This window comes from Pipistrellus hanaki (assembly GCF_964339955.1).
Source record: "Pipistrellus hanaki genome assembly, chromosome: 16".
NCBI lineage: Eukaryota > Metazoa > Chordata > Mammalia > Chiroptera > Vespertilionidae > Pipistrellus > Pipistrellus hanaki.
In genome coordinates, this window is record NC_140518.1 from 19,730,600 (window position 1) to 19,750,173 (window position 19,574).

Consider the following 19,574-nt stretch of genomic DNA (forward strand, 5'->3'; position numbering starts at 1 on the left):
AATCCACACAAAAATAAAATTAAGTGAAAATAAAGTCCCTTTAAATGCAAAGGAAATTTTTTGTTGTTGAGATCTGTAAGACAAATGAATGATAGCTTTTCCTTGTCTTAAAGCCCAGTCAAATTTTCTCCTGGGGATTTCTGGGGAAGAGGTGCTTCAGCCAGCACAGCAAATCCTCAGACGCCGGTGGAATACCCAATGGAAACAAGTGGGATAGAGCAGATGGATGTGACAACGAGTGGGGAAGCTTCAGCCCCACTTCCAATACGACAGCCGAACTCTGGGCCATACAAAAAACAAGCTTTTCCCATGATCTCCAAACGACCAGAGCACCTGCGTATGAATCTATGACAAAGCAATGCTTTTAACGAATTTAAGGCAAAAAAAGGTGGGAAGATGATTTATGATTATCCTTCAGGGTGAAACAAGAAGACTGAAAATGACAGTCTCGAAGAGTCAATGTTGTTACATAGAACACTTTGGACAGAGGAAAAATAAACCTGGATTTTTAAAAATCAATCAATGGTGCAAAAAAATAATTTAAGCAAAATAGTATTGCAGAACTCTGAGGCACATCAATTAATTGATTCCTAGCAACATCTTCTCAACATTATTAAGGATTTTCATGTTGATGGCTCAAAACTGACAGTATTAAGGATAGGATGTTGCTTTTGAATCACTGTTGAGTTCTGATTTGTGTCAAGGAGGGTTATCCTTTCACTAGGCAAAGTACGAAATTGCCTGTCATACTTGCAACCAAGGACAAATTAGCATGCAGGCTTGGTCAAACTTTCCAGCAACATGGACTCAAAGACAAACTTATCAATTGATGTTTTACGTGCAAACAACCCGAATCTTTTTTTTATATAAATATATATTTTTCAAATAGACTTTTGATTCAGCTCATCATGGAAAACATCCCAAATTTCAAATCCGAAATTTTTGGTTGGTGTGAAGAAAGCTAGACAAGTTCTGTTTCTTCTCTTGGTGAAATAATAAAAATGCAAATGAATCATTGTTAACCACAGCTGTGGCTCGTTTGAGGGATTGGGGTGGAACTGAGGTTTATTTTCAGGAATCCAGCTGCAACACCTATCTGTAATACTAGAAAAAAAAAATAATTCTATTGGCAGTACTGTTATGTGCTAAGCTTAACTGGAAGCCTTGGAACGGGCGTACGTTGTATGTCCTACATGTCATCCTTGTCCTGGGCCTGCGTTGCACTTGGAAACATATTACCACCTGTTCTTATACCAGTGTTTGGTTCAAGACACCAAATGTTTCAGCCTATGGCTGAAGGAGGTCAGAAGAGAGTCAGGATAAAATGTGTACTGAGGGCGACAAAGTGAGGGAAATGGGGAGATTCAGGGAAGAGGGTGTTGCCATCGTCCACTCTCTGTCTAATCTCTTCACAGCAAATTGGTAAGGTTGTAAGTTTTATTTTTTACTGTTTTTGTTGTCTACCCTCCTTATATTTTTCCCCTCAACCATTTTCAAAGGAAAAAGGTTATTTTCTCCTATACTGGGGATACATTTTTTTTATTGTAAAAATATTTGATGGCCTTGTGATGAATGTCTTCCACGGTGAATAAGAAAACTTAGTGGCTTACTTTAGGAAATATGCTAACAAGACACTATGTTTTTGAAATTGTAACAAAATATACATAAGTGATTTACTGGTACAAAGAATGAAAATAAAGGTAACTTTACCCTTCTTAAATACTTCCTGCCTTAAAGAGAGCATTTCCATGACGTTAGCTGGTGAAAGGGTTTAATATCTGCAGAGCTTTATAAAAATATATTTCAGTGCATACTGGTATAGATGATCATGCAATTGCAGTTGAGTCTTATCACCCTTTTTTTGTCTTTTATAATGTCTTAGTCTGAGTGTGCAAATTCAATTTGTAATATTTTGCAACCCTATGATTCTTTTTTAAATAGATGCTGCTTGCTATGTTCTCCAAACCTTTTTGAGCCATAGGATCCAAGCCATAAAATTCTTTATGCATGTTGAATTCAGTTAGAAAAGAGCAAAGCTTTGCTTATTTAAATGACAATTCAAGTCAAGTGAGATGAGATGATTTTGCTTAATGGCATTAAGCCAAAACATATCCATGAAAAATGATTGGAAATATACTTTTTCAATTGTGGCAATAAATGAAAGAATTGATATAGTTCATCTTTGAATAGAAAGCTGTTTGTTTGTTTTTAAATCACTCCCTGTAATCCCCCTTTCCCATTATTGCAGTAACCTACTGAGTACTTCATAACTGTAGCTAATAAATTAGAAGATGCAAATAATGATAAGGCAGAAATTGTATTTAAAGTGCAGATATTCTCTGACAGTTTATGATATCTGGAAAAACAGATCCCAAAAAGCTGTGGTGATATGTAGAGACTCTATTTCAGACAGTGTATGGCTTATAATACTTTGATATTTGTTTTCAAATATATTTACTAATTGTAGTGTTGACTGCCTGACCAAATTTTTACACCAAAATACTCCTCCTCAGTCCTACTTGCTACTAACATATGCACTGTGATAGGCTGGCTATAAACACCCCATAGTTAAAACCATTTTCATAATTAGTACTGCCAGCAATAGTGGCAACCTGCAACTTTTCTGCATAAAAAACATTAATTGCACATCTACCATCTATACAAATACAGTTTTCCAAGTTAACATTTAGGGAAATTAGTTTCCTATGCTGTGGCAGGTTTATTGAGAAATTGTTTCATTAAAAGGATATCCCTGCTAAGACTGTGAAAATATGTCAAGTGCCACATTAGTGTCACAGACGGAAAGCACACACCTATGCAATATGGCTTACCCTATATTTATTTGTAAAAATCCAAGCATAGTTTAAAATATATGATGTCAATATTACTAGTCTTGAATTTTTAAGAGGGTTCTTTATGATTCTTCCAGGTAAGTGTATAAAAGAGATTAAGTGCTTTTTTTGTTTCATCACCTGATTATTTTCTGTAAAGTCAGCTATTACAGGATATTTTTTTAATTTTATATACATGCTGTTTTTTAATTCAAATATAGTCACTGAGAACTGAAGTTTACTAATTCTGATTTTATAAGGTTTGTAGCATTACAGAATGGGATTTATAAACCTGCTGTGATTAACAATGTAAAGTATTGATTATTGAACTTGAACCAGATTTTTTAGAAAATTACATTCTTTTCCCCTTTATGGTCTTAACTACTTTGAATCCTTCAAGAAGGATTTTTCCATGCTATTTTGTGTTTTGTTTTGTTTTTTGAGATAGAAGATAATGAGGGTGGAGTGGGGGAATAATGCATGTATGATGTTCCATAAATTCAACATTTTTTAAGTAATAAATGATTACAAAGAAGATGCATCTTCAATAGTGTTAATATACTGAGCCTTGGATTTTTATATTTAATATAGGACCTAACTATTTTGGTAACTTAGTCATATGGTTCCTAGCTTACAAGGGCTTGATCTAAGATAATTCCCATGAAAAATGTTGAATTTATGAAAAATGGATTTCAAGACTTTGAAAATGGTTCATTTCTCAAATAAGTAACATCAGTGTCCAAACATTTACCTTTTTTCATAGGCGTAGACACTAGGCAAGCTGGAAAAACCAATCATAAAAGTATTCGTCACATCGTGTCCTGTAGTCTGTTGCCGATTAATATAAAACTTTTGTTTGATTCTTAATTTACCACTAGCACAAGTATTATCTCAGTGGATTATCTGAAGTAATAGCTGAAAGATGGGTTCATCTGTGTTTGCTCTTTAAACTATTATTTTTTTTCCAAGTTGGCTTTGCATCTATCAGAGTAAATAAATTCTTCAGCTGCCTTATTAGGAGTGCTATGAGGGTAACACCTTTTCTGCTTTTCATCTTGTATTTAGTTTACTGTATTAAGTATTTGATTTCAGAATGAATGAATGTAAATAGAAATTAAATGCAAATTTGAATCAACAGAATATAGAAGTGATTTTTTTTTATTATCCTAAGATAGGAAGAAATAACTATCAGGCGCACAGATGGTTTCAATTTTTTTCATTAACATGCCAGATATGTTCAGGTTATTATATTTAATAAATTGCAGTTGACCCTTGAACAATATGGGTTTGAACTGCACATGTCCACATGCAGAATTTTTTTCAATAAATACATTTGGTCCTCTGTATCTATGATGTGAAGGGTCAGCTGTAGAGTCAAAAGTTGTATGTGGATTTTGACTGGAAGGATTGTTGGTGCCCCCAATCTTTATATTGTTCAAGGATAAATCTACACTACATATGTCAGGAATGACAGTTAAAAAACTTTCTGCTGAGCAGTTGAAGCTATTTAAATACATAACAAATTTTAGTACTAGTGTTTCACAGATGTGTAACCAATATGTTTTTCCAAGTTGAATTGTTTGCTTATTTCTTAAAAAGTTCATGTGAAGGTAGATAAAAGCTACTTTTACATAAAAACATTAGGAAGACTTTATGCTAACAGTCAGCAGTTAGTTCAGCTACACTTGTCAACTACATTTGATTATTTGATGCATCTATACAAGATAATGTGCACAAATCTGTTTTTAACTGCTGTAATATATCTAGTATACATGGATAGTTTTGTATGTCAGTTTTTTATAATTTTTTTATTTCAGAGGAAGAGAGAGAGAAAAACATCAGTGATGAGAATTATTGATCGGCTGCCTCCTGCACTCCCCACACTGGGAATTGAGCCACAACCCGGGCCTGTGCCCTTGACTGGAATTGAACCTAGGACCTTTTAGTCCGCAGGCTGATGCACCATCCACTGAGCAAACCAGCTAGAGCTAAATCACTTTTTATATATGAGGCAATTCTATCACACTTGCCAAGATGATTTCTTTATAGAAGTTCTCAAACTGACATGACTCTTTAATAAAACATAAGTAGTGACTCTTTTTAAAAATGTTTTTATTGATTTCATAGAAAGGAAGAGAGACAGAGAGAAACATAAATGGGAGAGAATCATTGATTGGCTGACTCCTTCACATCCCCTACTGGGGATCGAGACTGAAACCTGATTGGGAATTAAACAGTGACCTCCTGATTTAAGGTTGACACTCAACCACTAAGCCACGCTGGCTAGGCTGTAGTGACTCCTTGTGCTAATGAAACAATTTTTCGGAAGGGGTGATCTGAATTCACAAAATGCATGGTTTTTTTAAATCTCTATTCCTCTGTTTTTGAGGTGAGGGAATAGAAGTAGAGAAATGTTTCCAGTTCATCAGTATTGTTAGTGGATGTGATAAGTCTCCTATGACATTTCCCCCCTTTTAAATTCAGATGTGAAATGCTTTCTTAAAAAAAACAACAAACAAAAGCCCCACTGTCTGCTGGGGACTTCCTTTGTAATTAAATCATTAAAAAACAAAGTTAACCATATAGCCATAGGGTAAATAGGTAACGTAATAGGGTTGAAGTAACTCATGTAGCAAGATATACTATTCTTGTGTTTTTAATAAAAAGTCAGCTTTTCTGTTTTCACACTCTAATTCTAATTCCAAATTGCCTTTCTCACACATCCCTTGCTGTATACCTAAATAATAGCTTCACCACAAAGTCAGTAAACTTGTTTCAATATTTGCAGTGTTCTCAAAGGGGATAATAGTTAAATATATAATCACTGAATGAATATAAATAGGTATACTTATAACATGGCAATATCTACCTGAGGAAAAAAGTTACAGGCTATCTGAAATTTTTTTTTGCAAATTAGGGTAGTCATACAGGCATAAGTGACTTAACCTGTACCTGGTCGGTCACTATCCTTGTTAATCTCTGTGTTGGTTTACTCTTAACACTGCAAATTTGTTTTCTACCTCTACCTCCTAATTCTATCTCTTCCTTGTGTTCATACTGATAAATGGTAGTAGAGAAAATGGGCAGAGGCCTTGCACTCTTAAATTTAGATATAACTACCACTTCAGACTTCTGGTATTAGAACTTGGTTCCCCCTGAGAGGTTTTAAGGGAGATAGTGCCCCATTCCTTTTTCCACCATACTACACGAACATTTAAGAGGCAAACAAACAACACAATCCAAAGCATCTGGTTGCCTCTGAATGCAGGCTTTAATCTCTGATGGTGATTCAAGCATCAGATTCCAAAACGCTTCTGGAGAAAACTATAAGGGGAACTGTTTTCTAAGGTTTGAGTTGGTCTTGTATGTTACACTATTCAAATCATCAGTGAAGCCAGCTACTTGTAGCTATGTGAATTATTTTAATAGGTACTTCAAGGTAGTCCGTGGCACTATACAAAAAGCAAGATCACAAGCATTAAAACCGATGGCAGGATTGTATGTATAAGGTCAACAAACAATACATTTAAATCATGTATTCTCAGTGATTGCTAATCGTACTGTAGAGAATACAACAATATTAAAATATATCATCCTCAGTAAATCTTCACTTACAAAATCTGTTACAGGTAAAATATAGCATTTAGAATGTTCATTTAAAAATACAACTTTTATGAAAATTTTAAGAATTTTTATAATTGGAAATATAGAAGTCAATACAAAAGAAAATTCTACTTTCAGATAAAGTGTATCTTAAAATATTAAAAATATTATTTATTTTGAAAACGATGTCAGGAAAGAATACCTGAGTTTCTCTAAGAACTAGTTCTAGTTATCCAATTGCTTTTTTGGTAACATTAACAAGAAAACATAATTTAACACTGCAATCATCTGTCAAATGATTAGGATAAAATAAATGTCCCATATGCATTAGGTTGAACAATCTTGATAAACTGGACTAGTTTTAAGTGTTTTTGTGGCTTTAACAGTTTATACAACTTAATATATTTGGAAGTCTGATGAAGTGGCTCCATCTTTCCATCTGTTTATATGGTCTAAAATCACAGTTCTGCACAGCGGACATGTTTTCTCTCTGTTAAACCATAAGGTAATGCACTCTTCACAAAATATATGCTGTAAGGAAATTAAAAACTATATTTTAAATTTGATAACATTTTTATTTTAAATTCATCTCATTATAGACAATCAAACTCTTTAGAGCTGAAAGGGATTTTGGAGAGCACTAATCCCTTTACTTTACAAATGAGAAAGTATGGCATTCCAGAATAAAAGAATGGTGTTACTGGTAAGAGCTACTATTCCTTTCTTTTGACTATACTAACCTTTAATCACTTTTAATTAAATACAAGCTATCTCAAGGTGATAACTTTAAGATCAAGTATAATGACTTAATGGCTTAATAAGTCTTTGAGAATAACTGCCATAAAGTATAGGAAAGGGCCTTCCACAATCCAATAACAAATGCTGGCATTATTCTAAAAGACTAAAATCCATTATTACAAATAGCCTTTAAAAAAAAAAAAATCACATTGATAGACAATTTGCCATTTGAATTCTTTTTCTCCTTCAGACATTCCTCTGCATAAAGATCATTAGAACATAGATAAGATTTAGCTAACCTACCAAATCCATAATCACAAGTAAGAAATTACCAATATTGCCTTGAATGCTACTTTCTGCTAAACGTTGTAGTTTCTTTTTCCTTATAACTAACATAAATATGCCTTATAAGTCATAGTGAAGTGTTATATTTAGGTTGCTTAAAAATATAATTACCTGACAGATGAGAAGAATTGGCTTTTGAAATTCAGCTTGACATATTGAACAAATATCATCCACATCTGAACACTGTCTCTTGCTTGCAGCCACTCCATAGGTCTATAAAGATAAGTTATTTTCATTTACCAGTTTCTTTCCTGTATTTCCAATATACAGGTAGTGCTTTACTTCTCAAATATCCCTGGAACTAGGTACTTGAAAACTCTCCCAAAGGATACAAACGTTTCAAAGCTGAACTAGATATGCAGAACCACATCTTGATGGACTCATCAGGGTGAACTCATTAAATACATAATAGGAACTTGAAAAATTTAGAATCACTTGGATTTCTCATTATAGGCTTCAAATTCAACACAATTCAACTGGTGTAAGAAACTAAGCAGTCTGAAATAGAGCTATTATAAAACCTATATGTTAATGTATTAGGTGACCTCATATTGCCAAATTGGGCCCATTTATTATCTATGGCAGTGCTTGGCTGACTGAATGCAGCTCATGTGGAAAGACTGCTTTAAAAAACAGATTTCTGTGCTCCAGACTGGAGACTGTCTCAGTAGGTCCAGACATATTGGGATGTGACAACAGGACTCTGAAATTTTTTTAAGTTCTCCAAGTGAGTTCAATGTGAAGAAGGTTGGGGAACGACTGAACAGTGTGTTGCCACTATATCTAAAAATAATTTTAATTATTATCCTTAATTATCACGTAAATCAGAGCATTTAGTACAGGAAAAAAATAACATTTTATAAAACAACTGTAATTGCAAAATATCACTTGGATAGAGTTAAATGTTCAAAATTAACTGTCTGAATAAAAATGCAATTATTTGAATTTCCTTTTCTTCTAATGAACTAAACGTCTTTCTGATTTAAGTTTTGTTTTTTTTTTTAAACATATTTTATTGTTTTTTTACAGAAAGGAAAGGAGAGAGATAGTTAGAAACATTGATGAGTCATCTTGCTTGCCCCCGACTGGGGATGTACCCACAACCAAGGTACATGCCCTTAACCGGAATCGAACCCAGGACCCTTCAGTCCGCAGGCTGATGCTCGATCCATTGAGCCAAACTGGTTTTGGCAGATCTAAGTTCTTAATTCCTCACCAAATCCAGGAGAATTTAGTTATTAACTAGATGTGACAGAATGTTACAAATAACATCAGCTTTCTGTAGAAATGATGGGGAAAAGGTGACTAAGGGGAAGTAAGAACACCCAGTCATGATAACGAGAGCAAAGCATGGTCTGAAGTTATGAACTAAACTTGTACTCAACATCGAGGGTTAACAAAATCACGACAGCCGAAACCGGTTTGGCTCAATGGATAGAGCGGTTTGGCTCAATGGATAGAGCGTCGGTCTGTGGACTGGAAAGTCCCGGTTCGATTCCGGTCAAGGGCATGTACCTGGATTGGGAGCACATCCCCAGTAGGGGACATGCAAGAGGCAGCTGATCGATGGTACTCTCTCATCGATATTTCTAACTCTCTATCCCTCTCTCTTCCTCTCTGTAAAATATCAATAAAAAAATATTTAAAAAAACAAAACAAAACAAAAAAAATCAAGACAAAATATAAAATATTAAAAATTAAGATTTTTTTCAGGTTACTGATAGATGATCTTGGTACCAATTTCCCTTCAGTGTCATTTAGCAGAGTACACTACAGAAAACAGGCTGACAAGTTTTTAAATTAGCATTTTTGTCTAGCATATTGCAGACTCCTTTTTTAAAAAAAAGATATATTTTATTGATTTTTTACAGAGAGGAAGAGAGAGGGACAGAGTTAGAAACATTATATTGTATCTTTTTTAAAGAATGAAGTTTCAGCCGAAACCGATTTGGCTCAGTGGATAGAGCGTCGGCCTGTGGACTGAAAGGTCCCAGGTTTGATTCCGGTCAAGGGCATGTACCTTGGTTGCGGGCACATCCCCAGTAGGGGGTGTGCAAGAGGCAGCTGATCAGTGATTCTCTCTCATCGATGTTTCTAACTCTCTATCCCTCTATCTTCCTCTCTGCAAAAAATCAATAAAATATATTAAAAAACAATAATAAAAAAATAATGAAGTTTGAATAGTATGCAGAAAAACTTATTACTATATTACTTTGTCTTAGAGGAAGAATATATCTTAGTGGACCAGTTGGTATAGCCCACTTTGGAGATAACGTCTTCTTTCTTGTATTTCAGCATTTATCATTATGTTGGCATTCTTTTAGTAAGGTCCCCTGACTCCTGACAAAGTACTTAATGCACTGCAAAACTGAGGATCAAACTCTGAAACCTGTTGACCACAAAGGCTACTAAGTAGAAAATGAGCCTATGACAATCTTTGTCTGAAATTTATAACATCAGTAGAATCACATAATCAAGTTTATAATTGACAATGGAGTATCAATTTGTTTTTACATTTTGACTGGCTATCTCCTGAATACCTCTGTAACCCAGATATGTGCACTGCTGGGAATGGAACCGTGACCTCCTGGTTCATCTGTTGATGCTGAACCACTGAGCCACACTGGTCAGGCTGGAGTGTCAACTTATTGTTAAATGCTATGCCTTGAATTTACCCTAAATAAAAAAAGCTTAATATGCAAATCGACCAAACAGTGGGACGACCGGTTGCAGTGTTGCGTGCTGACCACCAGGGGCAGACACTCAATGCAGGAGCTGCCCCCTGGTGGTTAGTATGCTCCCACAGGGGGAGCACTACTTGGCCAGAAGCTGCAATGAATGCTAAGGAGCAAAGGGTCCTGGGCTACAAGAGGGATGTGGACATCCCCCAAGGGATCCCGGACTGGCTGGGGTGGAGGCCAGGCTGAGTCACCTCTCCCTCCACCCCCCTCTGCACAGATGTCATGCACCGGGCCTCAAGTTTGTGTATATAGAGTTGAGTTTTGATGGGGAAATTTTTCCAGTAAGAAAATTTTGTTAATGAGCTTTTTCATATACACAGTAAATTACAGTGCCTTCGCAGAAACTGAATAAAGAGTTAACGGACATACACAAAGCCATCATTTATAGATTTAAAACAGGAAAAGGAATAAAAGTTCGTGACAAGATTTTTAAAGGAATGTTTATAAACCCTTAAGAATGTCAAATGATTAGAAAGGGCAAGCACATTCAAATATATAAGCACTTGGTAACGTTAATATGAAAGTCAAGAAACTGATCATAGATAAAACTCCTAAATCATTCTCATAATCCTATGTGCTAAAGTACTAAAGTTTTTAAAACTGTAATGAAACCCATATTTGTAAAATAGCTGAATTAACTTTTTTTTTTTTTAATGAAAAAAGGTTAAAGGTGTTTTTTCTTTAACAATTAAAATGTACTTACTGGTCGTGTAAAAAATTTTCTCAAAACCTGTCTGAAATGTCTTAGATGGTCAAAAAATTCCAAAAGCTGAAAAAGGAAATGAAGAGATTATTCACTAATTCCAAGAGCCCTATCTGCTAAACCCAGAGATCAAAGCTAAAATGCCACAATATCAAATATTGCATATCACAAGTAATCATTTCAATCTAAATATATTTAAAGTCCAATTATAAAATATTTTACTCAATTTATAGATTTCAACCAACTCTTAACAAAAAAAAAAAAAAAAAAAGGAAATCTGAATACCTAGAGGTACAATTTGGTCAAGACAAAAATATAAAGTTAGCCCTGGCTGGTTTAGCTCAGTGGATAGATTGTCGGCCTGCAAACTGAAGGGTCCCAGGTTTGATTCCAGTCAAGGGCATATGCCGGTTTGTGGGCTCAATCCCAGTTGAGGGCTTGTAGGAGGCAGTCAATCAATGATTCTCTCTCATCACTGATGTTTCTACCTCTCCCTCTCTAAAATTAATAAAAGTATACTTTTAAAGATATATATATACCCCGTTTCCCCGAAAATAAGACAGTGTCTTATATTAATTTTTTCTCCCAAAGTTGCGCTAGGTCTTATTTTCAGGGGATGTCTTATCTTTCCATGCGCTAGGTCTTATTTTCGGAAGATGTCTTATTTTGGGGGAAACTCGGTACTAGCGGCCCAGTGCACGGATTCGTGCACATTGAAAGGAAATCTGGAGCCCACACCCAAGTGCCTGGGCAATTCCCATATCCCCTTGAGCCGATGGGAAGTCATGTGGGGAGTCTGTTCCCCTCCCCACACTTCCTGAAAAATATTTGCAAGTGTCCCTTCTTCAACCAGGGTCATGCCTTGCTGGCCTGGAGGTCCCCAGTGGATGCCTTGGGCCCTGCTGGAGGCTTTCCACTACTCGGAGCCAGATAAGAGACACTCCGAGGTGAACAATATAAAGTTAAGGGTCTTCGGGACTGAGGGTGCTCTGTTGCCCACACCCCTTCCTTCAGAGCCATCTCTCTGACTTTTACCCCGATTGTCAGTTGCCGCTTGTGGCCGCTGTTATATTGCTGCCTTCCTCTGCAGCTCCAAGGCAACTGATTTCAATGCCCGAGGCAGAGTTCCAGGAGCCCAGTGGCAATATCAGGCTTGTCCTGGTTACTCTGAGTGTTTGCACTTCAACCGTTCTCTGGAGACTATAACTGCAGACTTTTGGTGTGCCAGGGAAGTAGCAGTGCACTAAGCAGCAGGTGGCTGGGGAGGACCCTGAGCTGTGCTTCACTGCGCCTGCTGCTGCCACCGCAGCCACTCAATAGCTCTGCTGTGGAGGTGGGAGAGGCTCCGTAAGCCTGGCTTCTGGCTAAGCAGCACTCCCACTGTGGGAGCACAGTGACCACCGGGGCAGCTCCTGCGTTGAGCTTAAGCCCTTTGGTGGTCAGTGTGCATCATAGTGACTGGTGGACCGGTTGTCCCAGTCAATCAGTCACAAAGGTTGCTTAGGCATTTATATATATAGATAAAATAAACTATGTCAAAGACAAGGCAATTTTACCTCACTCACATGTTTTTAACATATTTAGATATTAAAGTTTCATAAAGTGATTTAAGCTGAGGGGAACAGACATAGAAGAAATGGTCATTAAACAATTAAAATGTACTAGATTCTCTAGTTTCAGAATTATGTGTAGGATAGATGCTGCTGTTGGAGATGGGTATATTCTAGTCTACTTACTCTCTCTTTCCCATGTCTATAATCCATGCTATGTGGAAATCTATTCCCCCAATAAAATCTGTACCACTGGATTAATATAAAGACTATTTCCGTTCCATTTCTAACTAGATACAGAATCTATTATGTAAACTAAAAGATAAACTGTAAAATAGTTCATGAGCAATGGTAAATTAATCTGTAATCATTATATGAATCATATGACAATATTAAGAATGTTACCTACTTTTAGTATGAGGTAGAGTAAAGCCAGCAATATTCCAAGAATCCTAGTTATATTACCAAACTCCCCGTAGCTTATAAGGTAACGAAACCAAACTGGTAAGGGAACAAATGTTCGGTAATACTGACAGAATTCTTCTAAAAGCATGTACCAGTAACCCTAAAAAGGAAGGAGAACAAATAGTTATCTAAATAATATTTTTTTCCATATATGATATGGGAAGTAATTTTTAGATGATGCTGAAGCAAATATAATTCTGATTTTTTTCCTAGATCAATATTTGGTTTAAGTCTTTGAGCAAATGATGGCCAGTCGGAGATAATATAATTAAAATTAGGTTTAGACTAAATAGCATTAGAGTGGTTTAGTAACATTGTATCAACAAAACATGTTAGTTTCTTACCTTGGATTTAAAAGGTATGATGAAAGAAGGCACCAATAAAACAAGGCATTTTAAGCTCATGCAGAGGAATTTCAGGATGAAGTCTGTAATTCCAACAATCCAAAGTACTTCCCAGAAACTCGAATAGTCCAAAGTAGGATTTAAAAAAATTAAGCTACCAAGAGAAAAACATCAAAACTTACCAGAGCAACATACAAAGGTAAAGCATTCATGACTTTTTTTTAATGTGCTACTGAATATTTATTTTGATGTATGAAAAATACAAAATTGGCAAGGGTTCACGTAAACAGTAACATTTTGCTTATTATAGATGTTTAAAATGTATTAATTTTGCATCTTTCCTCGATAGTATTATATAAAAGAACAGTCTTCCTAACTTGTCATGGTTGATAGCTTTCTAGCCTATAATCTAAAAAAAATTCACTAATACTAAATATCTGTCCTTTTCTCAACCAACTCCAATCTGCATTCCATTCCCTCCTTTCCACTTAATTGCTTTTGTACAGATCATCGACTACCTCCACCTTGTCACATTCAGAAGTCCTGTCCCTTTTTCCATTTACCCCCCTGAATTATTTTTTTCCTGGACTTCTAACACTATACTTTCTAGTTCTCATTTGTGACTGATGATTGGCTCCTTCCTGGTTTTCTTTGCTGCTCCTCCTCTTATTGTGGGCATGTCCAGTCCTGAGCCCTCTTCTATGACTATATTTTTCCTGGTTAGTTTTGATTTTTAAATATCAATCATATGCTGGTAACACCAAAATATATAGCCCTAACCTCTACTCTGAGCTCCTGACATTATATATTTGAAATCATTTAATAGTTCCATGTGACCTCTCAATATATTCAAAACAAATGATTGATTTTTCCCCTCAAAACCAGTTACTTTCCCCATCTTCCCAAGCCCACTAAAGCTACTATCATCCAGCCAGTTGCTTCGACAAAAATCCTAGGTGTCATCCTTGATTTCCCCTCTCTATCTATCCCCCAGGCCAATCAGTAATATTGGGTCCACTGACAAACTGTATCTGAAATTTCCTACACCTCTCCAACAGGACTGAAAACCAGGACTTTTAATTATCTGATCAGAGCCAAAACTTTAGAACACTTCCATCTAACATGGAAACTTAACAACTACTGTCCTTTAGCAAGTCTTCTACTTCTACAAAGATCATGTTCTTATTACACAATGTACACACAAATCAAAACATCACGTACAACTTAAATGTATATGTTTTTATTTGTAAGAAATATATAAAAAAACAAAAACAGACCACAAACAATATTGACTAAATGGTACTAATAACTATTGATGATATAAGTAAAAATTTAAGTATCAAAAATTAAATATTTATCAAACGCCTGCTAGGAATCAAGACACTGGGTACACAAATCTGAAAAAGTCACTTGAAGCTTTCAATCTTTGAAGGAGAGGGTAAAAATTGAACTATAACAGTAAGTATATGCAAGTAAAATATATGCAGAGTGCTAAGGAATATGTTACATAAAAATATGATTGTATATTTGGATCTCTAATTACCTGAGATAAAGTGACTGAGAATGAAAGGTGTAATATAAAAGAGCAGAAGATCCTGCTAAGAATACCAGTAACCAAGCACACTGAATCTTTGAGCACCTTTCCTGAAAAATAAACAATTTTAGAATTTATTACTTTGGATTATGCCAAAGATTTAAATATTATTAACTATTTTATTTTAATGACTAACTTATTAACTCAGAATGTTTTAACAGATTAAACTTATTAAAAATATAGAATATTTGTTAAACTGTACATCATCACACTATCTTTAGTGAACAAAATAGAACTCAGTGAAATACATTTTTAAAATAACAAGTTTCTTCACTTGTATAAAAACATTACCTATGTTTGAAAGAAGCCAAATCTACAAGCAACAAAAAGGACCCAGCAAAATATAAACTTTACCTCTGCAGCTCCCTACTTTTGCCTCCCAGACAAAACAAAATGTTAACAAGTGTATTTAAATAACCAGGGCTTATAAATATATTTTTTAAATTCTGAGAAATTCAATAAGAATTTAATAAGATAATTTATTTTTAAAAAAATATTTTATTGATTTTTTTAGAGAGGAAGGGAGAGGGACTGAAAGTTAGAAACATTGATGAGAGAGAAACATCGGTCAGCTGCCTCCTGCACACCCCCCACCAGGGATGTGCCTGCAACCAAGCCACATGCCCTTGACCAGAATCAAATCTGGGACCCTTTGGTCCACAGGCCAATGCTCTATCCACTGAGCCAAACTGGCTTCGGCAAAATAATTTTATGGTTTGATAGGTTCTAACTACAAATTTCCAGGTCAGAATGCATGATCCTTACAAATATATTGCCCTTTAAAATTGCTTAAAGGTGAGATTTTATAAACTGGTCCTAGTTTTCCCAATAGTTTATATGAATAGAACTCTTTTATAACTTACTAGAGGCCCAGTGCACGGATTTGTGCACCGGTGGGGTCCTTTGGCCTGGTCTGTAGGAAAGGGCCAAAACCAACAAAGTGCACTGATATGTGCACTGGTGGGGTCCCTCAGCCTGGCCTGCGCCATCTCATAATCTGGGACCCACCAGTGCACAATCAGGGCTGGGGAGGGACCATGAGAGGGCTCCAGGATGTGTCCGGCCCCTCTTGCCCAGTCCTGATTGGCTGGACCCCAGCAGCAAGCTAACCTACTAGTCAGAGTGTCTACCCCCTGGTGGTCAGTGCACATCATAGTGACTGGTTGAACAGTAATGAACAGTGAGACACTTAGCATATTAAGAGGCTTTTATTATATAGGATGTTATGTAAAAACTTCTTGGGTTTAATTTTCTTTAAATAAGAGAGACCTAAATTGTTCAATTCCCATTTATTCAATGTACGTTTTTTTTTACTTTAAATTTGACAGTGCGACAGCTAAAGTTTTTAATGATGATTATATTATGTATTGTGGTTAAACTAACTCATAAAACATGAAGGCAATTGACAAATCAAATAATTCATTCTAAACTTTTTAATCCTATCCAGTTTTTCTTTCTCTATCAGGTACCCAACTTACAAAGAAAATAAGGTGAACTAATTCAGCTGTAGGACAAATCATGTATGCTAGATCATCTATGTATATAAAAGCCTAAGCAGCCGTTAAGACTGGTAGCTATAATGCACACTGACCTCCAGGGGGCAGACGCTCAACGCAGGAGCTGCCCCCTGGTGATCAGTGCACTCCCACAGCCAACCTCCTGTGGCCGACCAACCTCCCATGACCCTACCCTCGGGACTGGGCGAGATGGCCCCCAATTGGACCGATTGCCGGGGAGGCTGAGGGACCCTACCTGTGCATGAATTCATGCACCAGGCCTCTAGTTTAGATTAAAAAAAAAACTTAATATATTATAGATGTCATAATATATATCTAAATTTAACAAAAAAACTATCTTAATTCTTATTTCTCTAAAAAATGAGTACATGATCTACAGAGAGATTTTTTTTTTTTAGTTTATTATACTTACTCTTAGAAAAACCTGATTTACAATACTGTTGTCTGCATATATAAAAGTTGTAAGCAGTCCAATTCCAAGAGAAATTCCTGTTAGATAATAAGTTCCAATTAATTGCAAGAAAAATCAAAGAGCTAACACAATGACGTGAACTTAAAGGAAACGTTTTCAATTTTAAAAGTTAGCAGAAAATCAGTTAACAAAATTACATAGGTTAAAGTAGATTACCAATAAAAAAATTTACTGAATTTAGCATGAAACAATTCAATATTTTATTACACCCTACCTGTTATATGTTGCACAACAAGTTTGACACCCAGAATCAAAATAAATGGAAGACTCTGTTGCAGCCACTTGAAGAGATATCGGAATTCGGAGTAGGAGCTATTGCCATGATCTCCAGACTCCATAGAAGTATCACCAGGCTGCCTTGCTTGGTTACGGAACTGATTCTGTGCATGACTCTGTACACATCCCTGGGTGCAGCTATGGCCACCTGACCTTGTACTTCTGGAGCTTAGATTTTCAGCACCTTCTTTAGGTGTGGAGTCAACCTGGATATGCACATCTCCAGAATGAAGACCAGAACCTTCTGTCAATCTTGTGTGGACACTCTGGGAGGCTGAGGCAGCCTCACTGCCTGCAGCTCTTTGCAATTGGCTACAGTCGGCTTGCATGACCCTTGAATACGTTTTTCTTTGCTTCAGGTCTCCGTCTTCTAAAAATAAAAAAGCAGAAAATATTCTAAGTGAACAGTTAGAGGCTGATAATGAATTATTCTCAGATTATTAGTTGTTTTGAAAATTTTTATTTATTGATTTCAGAGAGGAAGGGAGAGGGAGAATCATGGATTGGCTGTCTCCTGCATACTCCACGCTGGGGATCAAGCCTACAACACAGGCATGTGCCCAGACCTGGAATCCAACCTTGACCACCTAGTTCATAGGTTGACACTCAAGGACTGAGCCGCGCAGGTTGGGTTATTAACTTGTTACTAGACTCCTCCGTTAATAACAAGGTTCTGCTGCTTTACACAAACTACCTTTTAGGGAACATCTACCAAAGAAGTCAAGCTTCAGATGCCTCCAGTTCTCTAATAAAGAACCAGCAACATAAAGTACGGGTGCCCAGTCGATGTGACTGATGTGAACACTAGTATTCATATTTTAATACTTCAGTGCATTTACTCTGCTCACCTGGAGCATTTTCATCTCCAATGTAGACACTACATTTCATAAGAATCGTGTTTGCTAATGCTTGGAAAGGCTAGGAAGGAAAAAAAAATCTTAATGCCTCATTAAATACCATGGAGAACTAATAAAGATTTCACTCAGTGACCTATAAGTTTGTCTTATGTTGAAACAGCTTTGCCAAAGCTAATAAAAAAGCTTCCAATAAATACCCAAATATTACCCAAATACCATTAAAATAGGAAGACGTGGGAAGTCGCCATGTAAATTACCAGACAACTCTAGCCTGAATAAGGATAGTTACACAGCCTGCCCCTTAAAAATGCCACCATCGGGGTGTGTGTGTGTGTTGCGGGAGGGCGGGGGCTCACGCAAGAGGACAGTCAGGAAAAGACCCTGAGTGGCCAGCGTGGGAATCCCAACCTGCCTTGTCTGTAGGAAGCAGCTAGGGAACGGCAGGTCATTCTATTTCATTAGTAGGTTCGAATATATTTATATATATATTTTTCAGTGACTGTACGGAGGTTGGGCTTTTTAGTTCCTTTCGCTCAAAGCTTCCACCGATGCTCAGACGCCACGCGTGCTATTTATTTCCTCAAACCTCTGAAGCCCAACACCGGGCGCGACAGTGTTAGCGCCTTTTTCATAAAGTGAAACATATAACCCTCCCAACTTCCTTCGATGCAAGAGCAAGAAAGGGAAGGAAAAAGAAAAGAAAGAAAAGTCAGCGCAAAACAACTTTCGGAATCCTCAGGACAGAATCTTCCACCCACGTTCGAGCTTCGAGCGTCTCAGTTGCTCTCCCCAGAGCCCACCCGCCGCCGCCGCCCGCTTCCCCGAGGCCTGACCTCATGACGATGAGCAGAGAGAGGCGCCGGCGGCGATGGCAGGAAGAGCGGGAGCCGCGGCCTCACGGCCCTCCGTCCTGGCCATCACCTGCCAGCCCCGCGACCCGCGACTCCGGCCCAGCTCCGCGGCGGCGGCGGCGGCGGCGCGCGCGTCCCCGGACGTCCTCACGCGCGCGCGCCCGCCGCTGCGCGCACGCGCCGGGGGCGGGGCGGGAAGGGCTGCGCCCGGCGTGCCCGGGGGGCGTGGGGCCGCCGGGGCGCCGGCTGTGGAGAGGCGGGGGCTGCGCCTCGGAAGACGCCCAGGCATGTGCGTTAGACACAACCGGCGACACGTATGTGCATGTGTTCTATATGTGTATGTGACCCGCCCCGCGCCTCTGAGATGTGGGCGTTTTTAAGAGTCAAAGTGTTTTGGCTTCGAGAACCGGCCCTCGGAGGCGGGGCCTGCCTGAAGCCGGGGACCGTCCCGCCCCAGGCGCCTCCCCTCCGGAGGCCGCCCGCCGCCTGACGAGCCCGCCCCGCGCGCGCCCCGGGAGCCGGAGGAGCCACGTCGGCGGGGAATGTGCGCTGCTCGGGGCGGGGCGAGCGCGGCCGGGGGTTTCGGTCGCGTCACTCCTGACCTAGTTGTGGCGGGCGGGGGCGAAGCTTCCCCGGAGCCGGGCTTTGTTACCGGCCCCACGGTGCACTGTGGGAGCTCGGCCCCGC

At 37.9% G+C, this 19,574-nt stretch overlaps 2 protein-coding genes across 4 annotated transcripts in view; one reads left to right on the forward strand and one right to left on the reverse strand.

Annotated features, from left to right (window-relative positions):
- Window positions 1-6,264, forward strand: part of RPS6KB1 (ribosomal protein S6 kinase B1) — a 42,916-nt gene extending 36,652 nt beyond the window's left edge. For both annotated transcript variants that reach the window (XM_084861725.1, XM_084861726.1), the window contains exon 15: window positions 114-6,264. In XM_084861725.1, coding sequence (XP_084717851.1) covers window positions 114-351 — 238 coding nt within the window. In that variant the 3' untranslated portion in view covers window positions 352-6,264. The remainder of the gene's footprint in view (window positions 1-113) is intronic.
- On the reverse strand, window positions 6,231-19,040 carry RNFT1 (ring finger protein, transmembrane 1). Of its 2 annotated transcripts, XM_084861745.1 has the most exons (9): window positions 18,870-19,039; window positions 17,118-17,549; window positions 16,844-16,920; window positions 14,864-14,964; window positions 13,321-13,474; window positions 12,921-13,076; window positions 10,962-11,027; window positions 7,629-7,730; window positions 6,231-6,965 (listed from the first exon to the last, which is right to left on the reverse strand). In XM_084861745.1, the coding sequence occupies exons 2-9, from the start codon at window positions 17,506-17,508 to the stop codon at window positions 6,831-6,833; spliced, it is 1,182 nt and encodes a 393-aa protein (XP_084717871.1). In that variant the 5' UTR covers window positions 17,509-17,549; window positions 18,870-19,039; the 3' UTR covers window positions 6,231-6,830. The 2 variants fall into 2 exon arrangements, with proteins under 2 accessions (XP_084717871.1, XP_084717872.1); XM_084861746.1 differs by lacking the exon at window positions 12,921-13,076 and having other exon boundaries at window positions 18,870-19,040.
- Window positions 19,041-19,574: the final 534 nt, after the last annotated feature.

What these genes read in the sequence shown, in the direction of transcription:
- RNFT1 (XM_084861745.1), bottom strand. Translation starts at nt 17,508, where the DNA reads ATGCAAGCCGACTGTAGCCAATTGCAAAGAGCTGCAGGCAGTGAGGCT. An exon ending in TAAATCAGGTTTTTCTAAGA is followed by an intron (nt 14,965 to 16,843) that starts GTAAGTATAATA and finishes TTTATTTTTCAG; the next exon opens with GAAAGGTGCTCAAAGATTCA. An exon ending in TACTCTACCTCATACTAAAA is followed by an intron (nt 11,028 to 12,920) that starts GTAGGTAACATT and finishes TTCCTTTTTCAG; the next exon opens with CTTTTGGAATTTTTTGACCA.